At 36.2% G+C, this 14,088-nt stretch overlaps 2 protein-coding genes across 2 annotated transcripts in view; both read right to left on the bottom strand.

Moving 5' to 3' along the window:
* Positions 1-67: 67 nt before the first annotated feature.
* On the bottom strand, positions 68-3,550 carry LOC104244423 (cytochrome b561 and DOMON domain-containing protein At3g07570-like). Its single transcript, XM_009799835.2, has 4 exons — positions 3,222-3,550; positions 2,734-3,136; positions 502-785; positions 68-397 (listed from the first exon to the last, which is right to left on the bottom strand). The coding sequence occupies exons 1-4, from the start codon at positions 3,399-3,401 to the stop codon at positions 164-166; spliced, it is 1,101 nt and encodes a 366-aa protein (XP_009798137.1). The 5' UTR covers positions 3,402-3,550; the 3' UTR covers positions 68-163.
* Positions 3,551-5,086: 1,536 nt separating this feature from the next.
* LOC104244424 (ubiquitin carboxyl-terminal hydrolase 5) overlaps positions 5,087-14,088 on the bottom strand; it is a 9,948-nt gene continuing 946 nt past the window's right edge. Inside the window, exons 2-13 of the mRNA XM_009799836.2 lie at positions 13,094-13,342; positions 11,786-11,930; positions 11,545-11,604; positions 11,350-11,442; positions 9,796-10,194; positions 9,387-9,527; positions 9,134-9,304; positions 8,316-8,573; positions 8,080-8,228; positions 6,373-6,951; positions 5,924-6,197; positions 5,087-5,560 (exon numbers count right to left, since the gene is read on the bottom strand). Coding sequence (XP_009798138.1) covers positions 5,369-5,560; positions 5,924-6,197; positions 6,373-6,951; positions 8,080-8,228; positions 8,316-8,573; positions 9,134-9,304; positions 9,387-9,527; positions 9,796-10,194; positions 11,350-11,442; positions 11,545-11,604; positions 11,786-11,930; positions 13,094-13,342 — 2,710 coding nt within the window. The 3' untranslated portion in view covers positions 5,087-5,368. The remainder of the gene's footprint in view (positions 5,561-5,923; positions 6,198-6,372; positions 6,952-8,079; positions 8,229-8,315; positions 8,574-9,133; positions 9,305-9,386; positions 9,528-9,795; positions 10,195-11,349; positions 11,443-11,544; positions 11,605-11,785; positions 11,931-13,093; positions 13,343-14,088) is intronic.

Below are 14,088 nucleotides of genomic sequence, written 5' to 3'. Positions count from 1 at the left end.
AATATAATTAAAAACTATTTACTTTTTAATTTGAAAATAAAATATGAAAGACAAAATACTCTGCATAAGACCCTCAAAGAATTTATGATATTTGGAAGAAATATGAAGAAGAATATAAAGCAAAATGCTCATAATACATGAATGGATGATGTAGAGAAGATTTCTATTTTGTGGTCATCCACATTCTGATCTCTAGAATGGCAGCAGTGATGAACAAAATAAATAGAGTAACAGCAAAACCAACATTCCAAGCAGTCCCTGCATCTCCTAAATAGATTCCATAGAAAATATTTACTGCTGCCAAAAGTATCAGAACCCTTCCCAGTGTGTAATGGTACCAATTCCAATATTTTCTCATTTTCGATTCCTTGCCTGGTCGAGCCAAAAATGCAATAACCTAACCATATAAACAAATAGGCCAGTTTGATCTACTAGAGTCAAATATTTGCTAACAATAACTGAAACAGGGTAATTGTAAATTTAGTCATAAATAAAACAAACCTGCAAGCAACCAAGAACGAGAATGAAGATGCCAAGGGCTTTGTGTCTATCAACATCAACACTAAGACGATCTTCGAGAATAAAACCACAGATAATACCCGCAAATCCAAGGAGAAAGCCAAGTGATTGAATGGTGGTGTGAGAGTAAAACCATATTGGATCATATTGCCTCAAGTATCTTGCAACCATTGCCCCTATTGGTATCACAATACCCCAGCTAAACATGTTTACGAGTCCATGACTTCTCCTCAGATTTGCATAAGGGGTCTTTGATTCACTTTGACCTGTTGCACAACATCACAAAATTATCAAGACATCTCAACTAATGAATTTATTAAATTAACATGATATTAATGCGGATGTCCTGAATTCGAGACTCAGTCATCAGCATAAGTAATATATACATTATCCGACTGAAGATGTACATCATTTACGAAACATTCTATGATAACTAGATGAGATGTACATAATAAAATAAAATATCAGGCCTACTCCAAATTCTTTTTAGTTTTTTCTCACCCGGAGTTGAATTGGGAAAAGTCCACCAAAAGGAACAGTCGTTGCAGGTGACTTCTTTAGAATAATTGGCACGTTCATGGCAGCTTAAACTTTTCTTCTTCTTTTATACTAGCGAGATTTGTTCAAAGATTGGTTGTAAATAAAATAATACCTTCTCCAACCTGAACTAAACTTAAAACGTACATTGACATAAACAGGAGTACAACTCATTCTGACATTGGAGCTAGATTACAGTTGCAATTCAATGGATGTGAGTTGTAGAAACTAGGATTTGACTTTATTGGTTTTGGATTCAGGATAAGTTTTTTATACTCCCTCCGTTTCAATTTAGATGAGTTAGTTTAGCACAGAGTTTAAGAAAAGAAAAAAAAAGACTTTTAAAACTTGTTGTCTTAAAAGCTTTGTAGGGTCATGAAATTTGTGTGGTTATAAAAGCTTCTCATTAAGGGTAAAATGAAGAGTTTAAAGTTGAATTATTTTCAATTGTAGAAATGTGTCATTCTTGTTGGAACAAACTAATAAGTAAAGTGTGTCATCTAAATTGAAATAGAGGAATTACAAATTAAGTGGACTTGTAACACAAACATTATTGGTAGTTTGGGCTAAAATTAGTGAATTTGTAGTCTAATGTTTGTATATCTACATTATTTACGTGCAGGATTAGAACACCACTAAATATCTTCCCTTTCCTTCTTGCATCTCCCTCCCCTGCTATTCCCAAACCTTGTACTAATAGAGAAGTGGGAAAACTTTACTCTAACGGTAGTGGTCAGGTCAATTTGAACTAATTTAATTTGCTATTTTCACATACACACGTATAGTTTTACTTATCAAAATTTCAAGTGATCTAAGATTTTGTCTCTATCGAAATTTGCGCTCTATCTCCATAACTTTTACCCATTTCAGTACCACTAATCAAAATATTCTGTGTGTTCTAAGTCTATATTAATCAAAATATTCTATGTGGAAGGCATGTTGAAGATAGATTATAATCGTATTATTATACATATACTGTAGTAGTTAGTGGTAGTTGATAAAGTAGTTGGTCACCGGCGATAAAAAGCCAAAACGCTTTCATCACTTGCCGCGTAGACCCCTACCCACCCCCTTGGTATGGACTTTTTAATAAACACATAAATTAACTAATTACGAGCTACAGGATGTTTAATTTTCAAATTAATTTAGCTTCAAATTAAAATTATAGAAGCTCCATGATACAATAGTTTGTAAATTTTCTCCTATCACTTATCAGTAGAGTTAAAGACACGCGACGTGCGAAGAATAGTAAAGAAAAAATTAATCATGTTAAATTAAGAAAACTTATCGAAATTTAATTTTAATTTGAATTTCGAGAAGCTTCTGGAAAAGCAACAAACATTTTCTTACGTTTTACAAGGTTATTTTCGATAAGGAAAAGTTAAGCTATTTCTTCTAAGATCATAAAGACGTCCTTTTCATTCAATAGCCCTTCTCTTATAGTATGAGGTTTTTATTCAAAAAAATAAAATAAAGTTTCTTTAAATAAAACTTTTGTTTCAGAAAATTTAAAAATTCTAAAAAGAAAGTGTAACTACCCAACTTTATTTTCCAACAAAAATCGTCTAACCCAAAAAAGGCTTTCAAAATCGAAAATATGTATTGAGTTCCCCCCCCCCCCCCCCCCCCCCACCCAAAAAAAAAAAAAAGAAAGAAAATGTATGAAGAGTAACTAACCAGAGGTATAATCGAGGAAGGTGGAGGTATGTTCCCGATGTTGGGACAACTGGTAGTTGACGGGGGAAGGCAGCCGTCCATTAGGGCCAAGTGAGTAAATTAAGCGATTACTGGGCATTTCAGTATTCAATTGAAAAGCCATATAAATCCTTGAATTTTCAGCTATAATAGAGGATGTCACATTCACAAGTTGAAGATTTCCCTGATCGGGCACAACTTCCTCCGGCGATTGTCCGCCCAGAAAATATCTTTTCACGGTGGAAGATCCGTCGGTGCTCACCCACCCTACAATCGCACTGGACCCCACCATTTTCCCGTCTCGTGAAAATCCCATCCCTATGTATGAATTGGAATTGGGTGCTGATAGTACAAAGCTCCATACTTTTGTATCCGTTTGCATATACTAAATAAATAATCACGAAAAGTGTTACTCCTATCCTATATAAGAAGTAAATAAATAGAGAAAGGTGTTTGTTAAAAAGACTTACTCTTAGGATATAGTTTTGTGCAGCCCATACTGAAACACAATGAAAAGAAGAAGTATCAAAGAGAGGTTTGTTTTTGAGGTTAAGATTGGAATTACATGAATCTGTGACTTGACAATCTACTTGAGAACTCAATATTTGGACGAAGAAAAACAAGGCAAAAATATTAAAACATGTCTTCATCTCTAGCTTCTCTCTCTCTCTCTCTCTCTTTTTTTTTTTTGTGTGTGTGTGTGTGTGTGTGTGTGTTTTCTCTGTTTGATAGAAAAGCAATGATTTTTAGTTAATGTAGAGAGAGAGTGAGAGGATGAAGTAGTTGACCTAGTTGATTTGTTTATGGGGAGTGGGTAGTGGGAGTATTATAATATTCGGAAACTTAATTAATTCATTTGGTAATAACATTCGTATGAAGACTAACTTACCTCTGTTTTATTTTAAGAAAGAAAAATAGTGTGATGATTGATTGAGATTGTAAATTTCTGCGTCACTGTATTTGGCTGGCGTCTCTATTCTATGGCCTACCACTGATTACAATCTAACTTTTATTTAATATCTTTTACTACGTGTTATTAATCAATAGGTAATGTAAGTAGTAATTTTTAAATGTTGTACGTATGTTACACACCTGAAATTTAAAGACAAATTCATAATACCCAAAGGATATCAATAGGAAAAAATAATACAATCGGACCTGACATAATTTTATAACCGCATTTCTTTATAGAAGCCAAAATTTTCCTACTCCGTAATACTTTAACGAAAGACTAAAGGGAAATTGGCAAATAAAGAGCAATGGGTCATCCTGAAAGAAATCTTAGCTTCGTGGCTTTGTAACTTTTTTGTGGGCCCTTTCTTTAGTAACCTCTTTTTTCACATACACCCTTCCAAAAAAAATATACAAAAGAGATGACCTTCATTTTCTTGTGACTCTCGTCAGTCGTTTGAGTTGCTTCCGTTCATTGAGTTACCAGTTATACCAAAATGTTCCAAGGGAAAACAATGTAGAGGAATTAGTACTACTATTTAAAAAAATAATAATTCTACTGTTCTGTATCAGCCAATAATAGCAGTTAATCTTTCACCCAAAAATGGACTGTTCAACAACCTCATCAAAATTAGTTAATTGGATATTCGTCTCTCTTTAGCAAGGGCCAAATGTGAGTTCTATTTACTGCATTTATTTAATTGTATTCCCAACTATCTTTCCTTGTTTAGGTTCATTTTCTTTTCTTGGACGTCACAAATTCGTTTTTGACTTTACCCGTTACTGAAATTAGGGACCATCACAGGTAAAAACTTACCTGCACCGGGTATTTACACCAGACCAATAGATATATGACATGTGTATTGCATATGGACTTCAATCATTTAACCATGGTAAATTACATGCATTCTCATCTAATTAAATTAATTAACCATAGTGAGTTACTATAATTTGGTGTAAACACTTGGTGTGGTATTATTTACGGACTATCACATTCGTACCATCAAGAATACGAAATGAAAGAGACTTCAGCACCCTAATAGAACCGAAGAACCCAGTCGGACTTCATTTCGCAAAGTTTGTTTTACATCTGATAGATGCAATCAACTTTAATTGTTTTTAGTTACTTGTATTTCATTTTGATCGTTTCCAAAACCTGCAGGTTTAAGATCTGGCAAAAATATTACCAAGATTTTAATATGTTTTAGACGCTTTTATGTGATTAGAAATTATGGGAAAGAATTGACTAAACATGCTTATGTCTAAATACACTTATTTTGTAACAGTTGGAAAAACAAAAACGACTTCAACTATATGAGCTAAAACAAAGGGGAAACAGGGGGAAAAGGGTGGGCAAGTTTCATAGGCCAAAGGAGAAAAAGGCTTATGCAGCAAAATAATGTAGATATGTAGAACTGGTTTCAGCTCTCCACCACTTCTTTGTTTCTTGAATGTTTTTCTTGCTCCCCTCATAGGGTTGGTGGTACAAGGGTATTCTTTGGCTGGTCACTCCCACCTACAATTCACCCATATTTTACTTTGTAAAGCCATTGGGAAAACCACTGAGACCCTAAACTGCCTAAACTTCTTGTATAGGATCCTAATATTTCACTAAATTAATACATTGATTTCATGTACAAGAAAACTGATTTTCGTTGGTGAGAAGTTACTTCCGCGAAGAAATGCTGTGTTGGCCTGCTGAAGACACTGCTCCATTGCTTACAGAATGGTGATGATGATGATCTGCTCTTACCCTCCGATAGAAAAGTACATAAGCAGCAGCGGACTTCACATCTTCTTCATTAATTGGTGATATGTGGCTATCATCAAAGTTGTACCATCTATTTTCATCAAGAAGCTGGCATGACGGGAAAGACTAGCGTATTAGCATATGTACATTAGTTATTAGATATTGCAAAAGGAGAGCAAATTATACTTGAGATGCTGATGCAGTACTAGGAGGCCTGTTAATGTGGCAGGATAGATTTGTAATAATTGAACATGGAAAGGGATAAATGAGATGAAAGAAAGCCTTCAATAAGCCAATTTAACCAACTTTAACACTCAATAGGATTGTATCCACGAGGACAATTTTGAAGATTTGATTACTAATTGCTCTGTTATCATTCAAAACTTAAGACTAATACTCTATGTCATGCAACAAGAGAACGCTAGCTAAAACTTCAATGAACTCAAGACAGCATTAGAGGCAATTACTCACCTTGATATGTGCGGTGTAGTGCCCACTTCCCATCCCACCATAGTGATTTGTTAGCGCATACAGTTCATAGAGCTGACGTCGAGAGTTGTTCTTGTTAGCCACGTATTTTGTCAAGTCAAAATCATGAATAGGAAAATTTACAAAAGTTTCCAGCTTATGCTTCATGGACCGGCTGTAGGAAAACCTCTTCAGGTGGATAACAAGCACTTCAGGAAGCCTCCAAAGATCCAACTTCTTACTTGCTTGTCTTCGCTCTTTGCATGTAGGACAATACCTTTAACATATATCCGCAAAACTTGATATAAGCAATAACTTAAAAAGGCAAAAGCTAACAAAGCTATCATGAGGAATGGTATGCGCAGACATCAGGCATATAATGAGCAAATAGTTGTCCTCCTTTTCGTGTAAAATTCTGGCAATAAGAGCAATGAGAACAGGAGGAAACTAACCACATATCCTCGGGGACCAATGGCTCTTCACGTAAAAAGGCTTCCAAGCAACTGTACAATGAAAGAGGTTCAGTACGGGCTTTCTTTGTCGCAGGCCCATATTTTGTGACTTCAGGCAAATTCTCTATGTAACGAGTATCATAATTTTCCAAAAGCTTCTGAGACCAATCAACAAATACAAGTATCGACATTGACGATGAGGACAATTTCACTGATTTATCTTCTCCTACAGTTAGGTCAATGCACGCATTGTTCTCATCAACCAACTGCAGAGGTAGTTTCTCCAAGTTCGCCAGTTTTGAGCTAGACATATCCTTCTGTCTCGGATCATCGTTCGGTAGACTGGAGTCTATACAGCCTTCACTAGCAGTAGCAAGACGGGATGTGTTGGCTGCTGATGTCTTAGAGCGAGAAACACAGTTAAATCCTGGATTTTCTGATCTTAGCATCGGCGAGAGCATTCTGTGAACTATCAACTGTATATCCCCCCTTGTGATGACATCATCACAAGAGATAGGTGAAACAAGAGGTGTCCCATAAGGCTTCCACCCAACACTACTTTGAGAGATTCCAATTTCCCTACAAAGAAAGGCGCAGCATTAGAAGACAGAGGATTGCATATATGCTCTCTTACTAAAATAGCATTTTGAATACCAAGGAAACTTCAACAGTGCCTTGAAGAGATGTAATGAGATACTGAAGAAAACAGGAAATGCATATTAGACCTAAAAGTGCTGCAGACTACTTTTTTCCAAAAGCTTATGGCCCTAGACAAAGTTCAGAATACAACAATGGATTATCACTTTCAAAGATGATAACTCTGCAACTACCTGCTCCAAGGAAAGTAGTAGGTTAGCATTGTACCCACTTCTTATTTCTCTTAAATACCCTTAATAATACCTGCTAGCTCATTAAAATAGAGACTTTTTGGTCTTTTGAATAAATTCATCAATTCTTCTATGAAAATCCTGACTACTGTCTCCAATTAACTCTCTGTAGAAAAATTCTGGCAGGAATCATTAGTTCAATTTTCTATTCAATTTTCCATTATTAACTGAAGATATCTCTTCCATCATTGAGCACAAGAAATATCAAAATATAATAAATTCTTCAATTTTCCAATACGTGATTCCTCATTGTTTTGGATTTTTGCTAAACCCAGCAACACACAGTGTCAAGATTAGCAAGAACAAAGGCTTCGGTCGACTTCTGGATCAGAGTGGAGGAGGCTTTGAAAGAACATTGCTTTTCGCAAAGCTCATTAGACCATGAGAAGAAACTTCTGTCTTTTGATTCTTTTTCTTTTTCCAATTGGATTTCAATTTCGTTTTCTTTTCTTTTTTGTGAATTTCATTTGAGTTAAAGTTGCGGTGAACTTCAATATGGGTCTGCGAAAGGAAGAAGGGGAGAGGGAACAACGGGAAGGGGATCTGGTGGGGAGGGAGGGAGAAGTGAGGTTTAGTTCTTGAGATGGAAGACAAAAATAGTCATTTTACTAAGGTGTTACCATTGTATCATCAGGGGTATTTAAGAGAAATGAAAAAATGGGTACAATGCTAACTTACTATAGCCATGTGTGTGTGTGTGTGTGTGTGTGTGTATATATGCAGATGAAGAATATTGGACAGCACTCGATCAAATAAATCAGGAGGCAACACATTAACTGCCTATATCTAGTGGTGCAAACAAGGTACACATTATGCATACCGTTCTTCCCTACGGTGTATCAGTTGAAGAAACTTCGAGTTCTTTGCTAATTTTGGAATCTTGTAGGCCGCAAGGTGATCATCATCTTTGATAGAAGACAAAGATATTAGAGGATCTTCCAGAAAACGATGAATCAAATGGCCGCGTATCTACGAGCAGGACACAAATCAGGTGAGACCCAATTAAACATCAAGTATTTCATGCTTGAAAGGTAACTTGAGTAATCAGAGGACTACCTCAGCAAGCAAAAGTTTCTCAGTGTGCTTTAAGGAACAAGAATTACCAAGTGCCTGAATCAAGTCCCTGCAACGTCCCTGCTTTGGCACTGTAACAGTGCAAGCAGCTGGAAGTGCACTTCCATCGCAAGTGAAAATTGTTACTGTCATACTTCGTGTTGTGGCAGATTGAAGCGGCAAAGAAAGATACATGAATGGATCAAATGTTACTGAGACTTTATTACAGACAGGACACACTAGAGTTGACTTGTATTGGCCCTGTAAAATGGAAAGGGCAGATAAATTCCATAGCCATGGATGTATAAAGAAAATAACGGTCTTATTTTGTTTGCTTTTGTTTCTTTCTCTTTCTTTTTGGTTTAGATAAGTAAATACAAGTAGCACTGAAGAAACTAACAGTTTTTACATGACAGACTCTAAAAGGGGAGAGAGTGGATATCTGTTGTTGAATGCTAATCAAATAGAAACTGTTTTGCTTGAGGCATGAGAATTGCCTTAATATTTCTGAAGAAAGTAAACCTGGGATAAGAGAAGTACAGTACAGAAGAAAAAATCTGAAGCTTAGGTCTGCAATTAGCATTAAACATGGAAGTGAACTTTATAGAAGCAGAAATATTTAGCAAATATAAGATCAAATAAATCATTTAAGAAGAACTTGATAGGGAGCCAATGCCCAATAGTTCAGCAGTCGGAGCAATCGTCAAGATAATCAAATTTCTGACTCATCAAAATAGACATTTGAGAAGGCTAGCTCACAAGCCAAGCGTATGCCCCATTATTTGTCATGTATTAACATTTTCTCACAATATATTACTCACTTGGCATACATCCACAATTATGGAATCATTTCGGGCAATGTGATTTGCCCAATACTCATCAGCAACTTCTTCATCAGGTCGGCCATCTGCATCTTTCGATTTTATGTAAGGCTTGTGTTTGACACGATTTAAGTCCTCGTGAAGTCCATCCAACAAAAATGCAAGGAGTTCCTGAAGAGAAGAATTTTGGGTATAAAGAAAATCCTATTCATAGCAGGTCAAAGCAGCAATAATTTCTGAGTATATACACCACCTGAGAGTCATGCTGGTTGTATCCACTAAACTGTGGGGCAAAGCGAGCCAGCTTTGCCTTAAAAGGACGAGGGGCAACTGGAGTTCGCCCTGGTGCCCATAACTTTCGAAGTAAATCGCCAAATGCTAAAGCCAGCTCACCCTGCACATTTAGATCAAAAGTCAAAAGACAATAACTTTTCCTATTTCTAAATTATTAATGAGAAATGTTTTTATTCCTCTCTTCCAATATAGTTGACTACTTTTTCAGTATACCAACCACCTCTAGGGACATTATCTCTAGACTTGCTAATACATTTTAGCCTAAAACAATCTGTGACTAGTAAATGGCACTGCTTTAGTAAACCTTTCAGCATCCAAATCAAATTTGAGAAACTACTTTTTAAATAGTTAATTTGCCTGAAACTTACAACCATCCCCAGAGGATTTTGCCGATTTATTTCCTGATAGTAATCTTCTCGAAAGTAGCGAGCAAACTCTGGAGTATGAACAAGACATTGTATGGCGCTGTTCATGAAGCAAGTATTCCCAAGGTTCATCAACCCTGTAAGACCACAAGTAGATCCCCTCGTACTAACACCAGTACTCGCATAGGTCTTTTCTGTTCCTGAAGAAGCTAGGTGCTGTGACTGCGACAACTCTGCAATGCCATTTCTAGTTGAACCCTTGCTCAGAGACAACCCTTCAGCATTTGAGAAGTTCAACTGAGATGGTTCCACAAGAGCCACCGTTCCGTTATCTGCTGCTCCATTTTCGTGAAAAGAATTCATACCACCAGCAGAGTTACTATTAACAACCTCAACCAAAATCTGCTTCAATGCAAATCGCATTGCAAAACAGGGGAAGAAAGTCTTAGAATGCTGAGGAAAGCTTAGAAACAACAAAGTGAAAGAACACCTTCACAAAAAACAGAAGCAATATTCACTTAACTAGCAGTATTTTTCTTATTATTTCCTTAAAGAGGTTGTTGGCAATCCATTCAACATTATAATTCATTGTCAACCGGCATACTGACCTTAATGACCTTTCCACTCCATGAACTTATCATTCATTTTTATACTCAAACAAAAGAAAAAGAAAATACATGTAATTTGAATTGTGTACTAGAAATTGCACTAAAGTAGTCTTTACACTCATCAGAGCTTTCTGCTATAAACTATAACAGCTAGATTCAGACGTATATGCAACTATAAACATTCATTCGGTCATGCTGGAAATTCATAGCAGAACTTTACTCAAAAACTAATGAATAAGGTCATAATTTCCAGGGTCCATTACTTTAGAGGCCAGAAACTAGGAAACTAGACCAAAGAGAAGCAATTACTTTGGTTCTGAATAGACCCAATTGTGGACGAATCCTATCTATCTTTCCAACTAGTCTCACAAAGTTGCATGACACAGCAAATGTGTCCCTTCTCAGCAGTCATAAGTTCATACATTAGCTCTTTTGCCTTCTTTTTTTTCCTTTAATCAAAATTTGATAGGTGATCGTACGACACGACAAGAAAGCTGAACCTTACATGACTGCCATAAAGAAATATTCATGAATTTATCACAAAAGAAAAAGAGAACTACCATAAATAGATTCTGGCGTTGCATCCATCATCTTACAAGTTCTTCACTATCATGCAAAAAGCTATACTTATCAAAGAAAATAGCAAAAACAAGCCATACAGGGATGTAAATGCAGAGGGCTCCATTCCACATCTCCAAGAAGAAGTAATAGAGAGGATAATAAAGACCAGTTTATTTCTAACTTTTTCAAGATAGAGCCAAATGCTAGAGAAATATTATTTGATACTCAAACAACATCGAACAAGTAAATGTATCATGTATGTATAGCATTACTGATGGATAAAATCAAAGAACATCAAAGTTAGACCAGACTTCTAGATCCTTAACTGGTTCCTCTGTGGCAGAGATAATAGTCTTAAAAGAATTAATTGCAGCATACAGAAACATACATCCTGATCCATTTGTATATTTGCATCATCAAGTGTCTTTTCCATGTCCATCAATGCATGCTTTTGATGGCTAAAGTAATCCCAAATGCAAACCTGAAAAGGATAGAAAGGGTTCAAACTACAGAAGTGAAAAAAGCATAGTTTCTTTCAGGAACCATAGAAGGCTCAAAAAGGTATATCAATAGATCCTCTTACTAGTTCTGGGTTGAGAGAGAAAATCTCACAAGCCTTCTTATGAAGTTCTCTAATTGTTTCCTGCTCAAACAACAACAAGAACGCCCTCTTAAAAAACATCATAAGCTTAGGGGCTTCATGAACAAATAAGGATACTTTTCATGTACACTTATTTCTCTTCAATTGATTTTCACTGCCTTATTGAAAGAGGGGGCGGAAAATTGGGTTGTGTGAAAAGACAGAAATAGTCTGATGATCTTACCTTTTTACTTATTCTTATGGTAGAGCATTCATCTTTTGGCATCAGATGTAACTGAAGACGCAGAGGATAAACTTCTACGGTCAACTCAGTCTGAGAGAGGCCAGAGTTGATCACCTTCCGTGGCAATATAGGACCTCCTTCATACCTATACCAAGAAATGGTTGTTCTATTTCCTTAATAGTGCTTTAACAGAAAAATGACTATTAAATTTCATAATACTTGCTTAATCCTTACTTCCTCAATATGGCTTCTCCCAATGAACCTATAATGCTTACGCAAAGCTACTGAAAAATATCTCTTATCTAAACCACGAAGTAAAGAGAGAGAACATTAAGGACTTTATCAAAAAAGGAGATAGGATTAGAGTGTTCAATAAAATGGAAAATTGGGGGCTAGCAGAGGACACGTGCCTTTAGAATTAGCAATTGTGAAGGGGAAAGAGCATTCAACAGCACCATACAGGAGGGGGAAAAAGAGGTGGTCAAATCAAGTTTCATTATTTCTTTTCTCTATATCCTTTTTCTAACTTTATTTTATAATAGTGATTTTTTTCCTAATTTTAGTTATAAATGGTGAGGAGGACGTTAATCTAGGAGCTTATAATTGAAGAAAGGACCAAGTAGCAAGTTCTCAGGACACCTTCAGTTTTGATGAAAGTTTACCATCTCCTCCAAAATTTTGGCAGAGCTATATCAGAAGAAAGTCAAGCTAAGTTTTTCTTGCATGAACTATAGTAGTTTCAAAAGAAGGATACAAATTGCATATTTACATGTCATTTTTTTGTAACTTGTTGCAGTATGTAATTTACATAGGTATGCTTAGCATATTACTTCAATCCCAGCTTACCAATGAAACTCAAAGAATTTTATTCGTAACATAAAGGAGGAAACACTTGAACCAAGTCATTTGTGCACATTTCACATCACCTAGAATTACTGCAACCCCTCGCCTTACCCAGCCCAGCAACACTGAAGGGTCAAGTAAAAGCTACTCTTCAAGGTCCATCGTCTCCTATGAAAAGTTTTTTGCCTCCAGATCTTTTTACACAACCACCATAAATTTATAGGCTTTTATTCCATAAAATACTGCAGCAGTAGAAGATCTACCTTTATATAGTTCAGAGGTCCTGTAACTACCCAAATCATGATTTCTTGGGATTCTTTACCAATTGTTCTGAATCTTTCATCTTCTCTAACTTTCAAATTTTTGCGCTCCAACGAATTAAGTTTGTGAACGTACATAACTAACATACAGCAGATAAAACCATACTAAAAAGTATAAGCAAGAACACTTTCTAAGGAAACTCACCATTCATATAGTTGATTCCACACTTCCTGAGGAAGTAATATATAATCAGTGCCTTCTACAAGAGTATCATGCAGCTCAATCCCCACATCCGAATCCCCTGAGGCTGCTTGATATATCAAGTCAGAATTATTAATGCTGGAAGGCCTCTTCAAAGCACTACCGCCTAAGAACTGATGCTCAGAAGCAGATCCATCATTTACAGTACTTGCCTGGTTTTGGTTCACATATTCCAACCATTCTTGCCACCATCTGTAGAACCCCATACAAAAATAGATTATCATTTACCCAACCGTCTTACTCCGAAGAAGAATATTTACATACAAATGCATAGAGCATATCCTCTCAGAATTTTTAAGTGACAAACTGACATTGCCCGACTAATTCAAACAATAAATACATTGAAGGCTGAAACTCGTAGAAACAGTTTCCTAAAGGGCCCAAACCTCTCAAAGACAAACCAAGGGCGAAAATGAGAAGAACATACAGAGCACAATAACGGCTTCCAAAGAAGCAAATGACTCCTCAAAGTCTGCATTCTTCTCTAAATAGATCCTATTTCAGTATGTGAAAACTCTAGATCCCAATTTTATCCACTTATTGTTCCCACGAATTAAATGAGAAATTTGCACAAGTCTATCCTGAGTCCCCCAAGGAAAGAAAGTTGCATTTCCAGAAAAAAATTAGTGAGAAAATGCAGTATAATTAATTCAAAGGTGTCAAGTTTTGCCTTTGCAGTGTCCACCAGTCATAAGAACATGGCTGGCGGCCTTAATAGTCAATGTTTTTCACAGGCAGAGAGAGCAATACCTTTATCCCTTTATCTTTATATTTTTCCTCGTTTTGGGGTCGTTGGGGGCAAAAGCCTTTACAGAAATTGGGAACCCAGATACCTTAAAAATAGCAAGAGGAATTACAGAAGTGTGTTATTTGAAACCCTACTAGGCATTGAAAATTGCGCTTAAAACCTACTAGTATTTTGCCTTCCAGCACGAGGT

This window comes from Nicotiana sylvestris, chromosome 7 (assembly GCF_000393655.2).
Source record: "Nicotiana sylvestris chromosome 7, ASM39365v2, whole genome shotgun sequence".
Classification (NCBI taxonomy): domain Eukaryota; kingdom Viridiplantae; phylum Streptophyta; class Magnoliopsida; order Solanales; family Solanaceae; genus Nicotiana; species Nicotiana sylvestris.
This window is presented reverse-complemented; position numbering and strand designations above follow the sequence as displayed.

Bases quoted from the DNA above. Each gene is read 5' to 3' on its own strand.
- LOC104244423 (XM_009799835.2), bottom strand. From the start codon at position 3,401: ATGAAGACATGTTTTAATATTTTTGCCTTGTTTTTCTTCGTCCAAATA. The intron at 786-2,733 runs GTTAGTTACTCT...GTTGTGCAACAG, and splicing joins CTTCCTCGATTATACCTCTG to GTCAAAGTGAATCAAAGACC. The intron at 398-501 runs GTTTGTTTTATT...TTATATGGTTAG, and splicing joins TCGTTCTTGGTTGCTTGCAG to GTTATTGCATTTTTGGCTCG.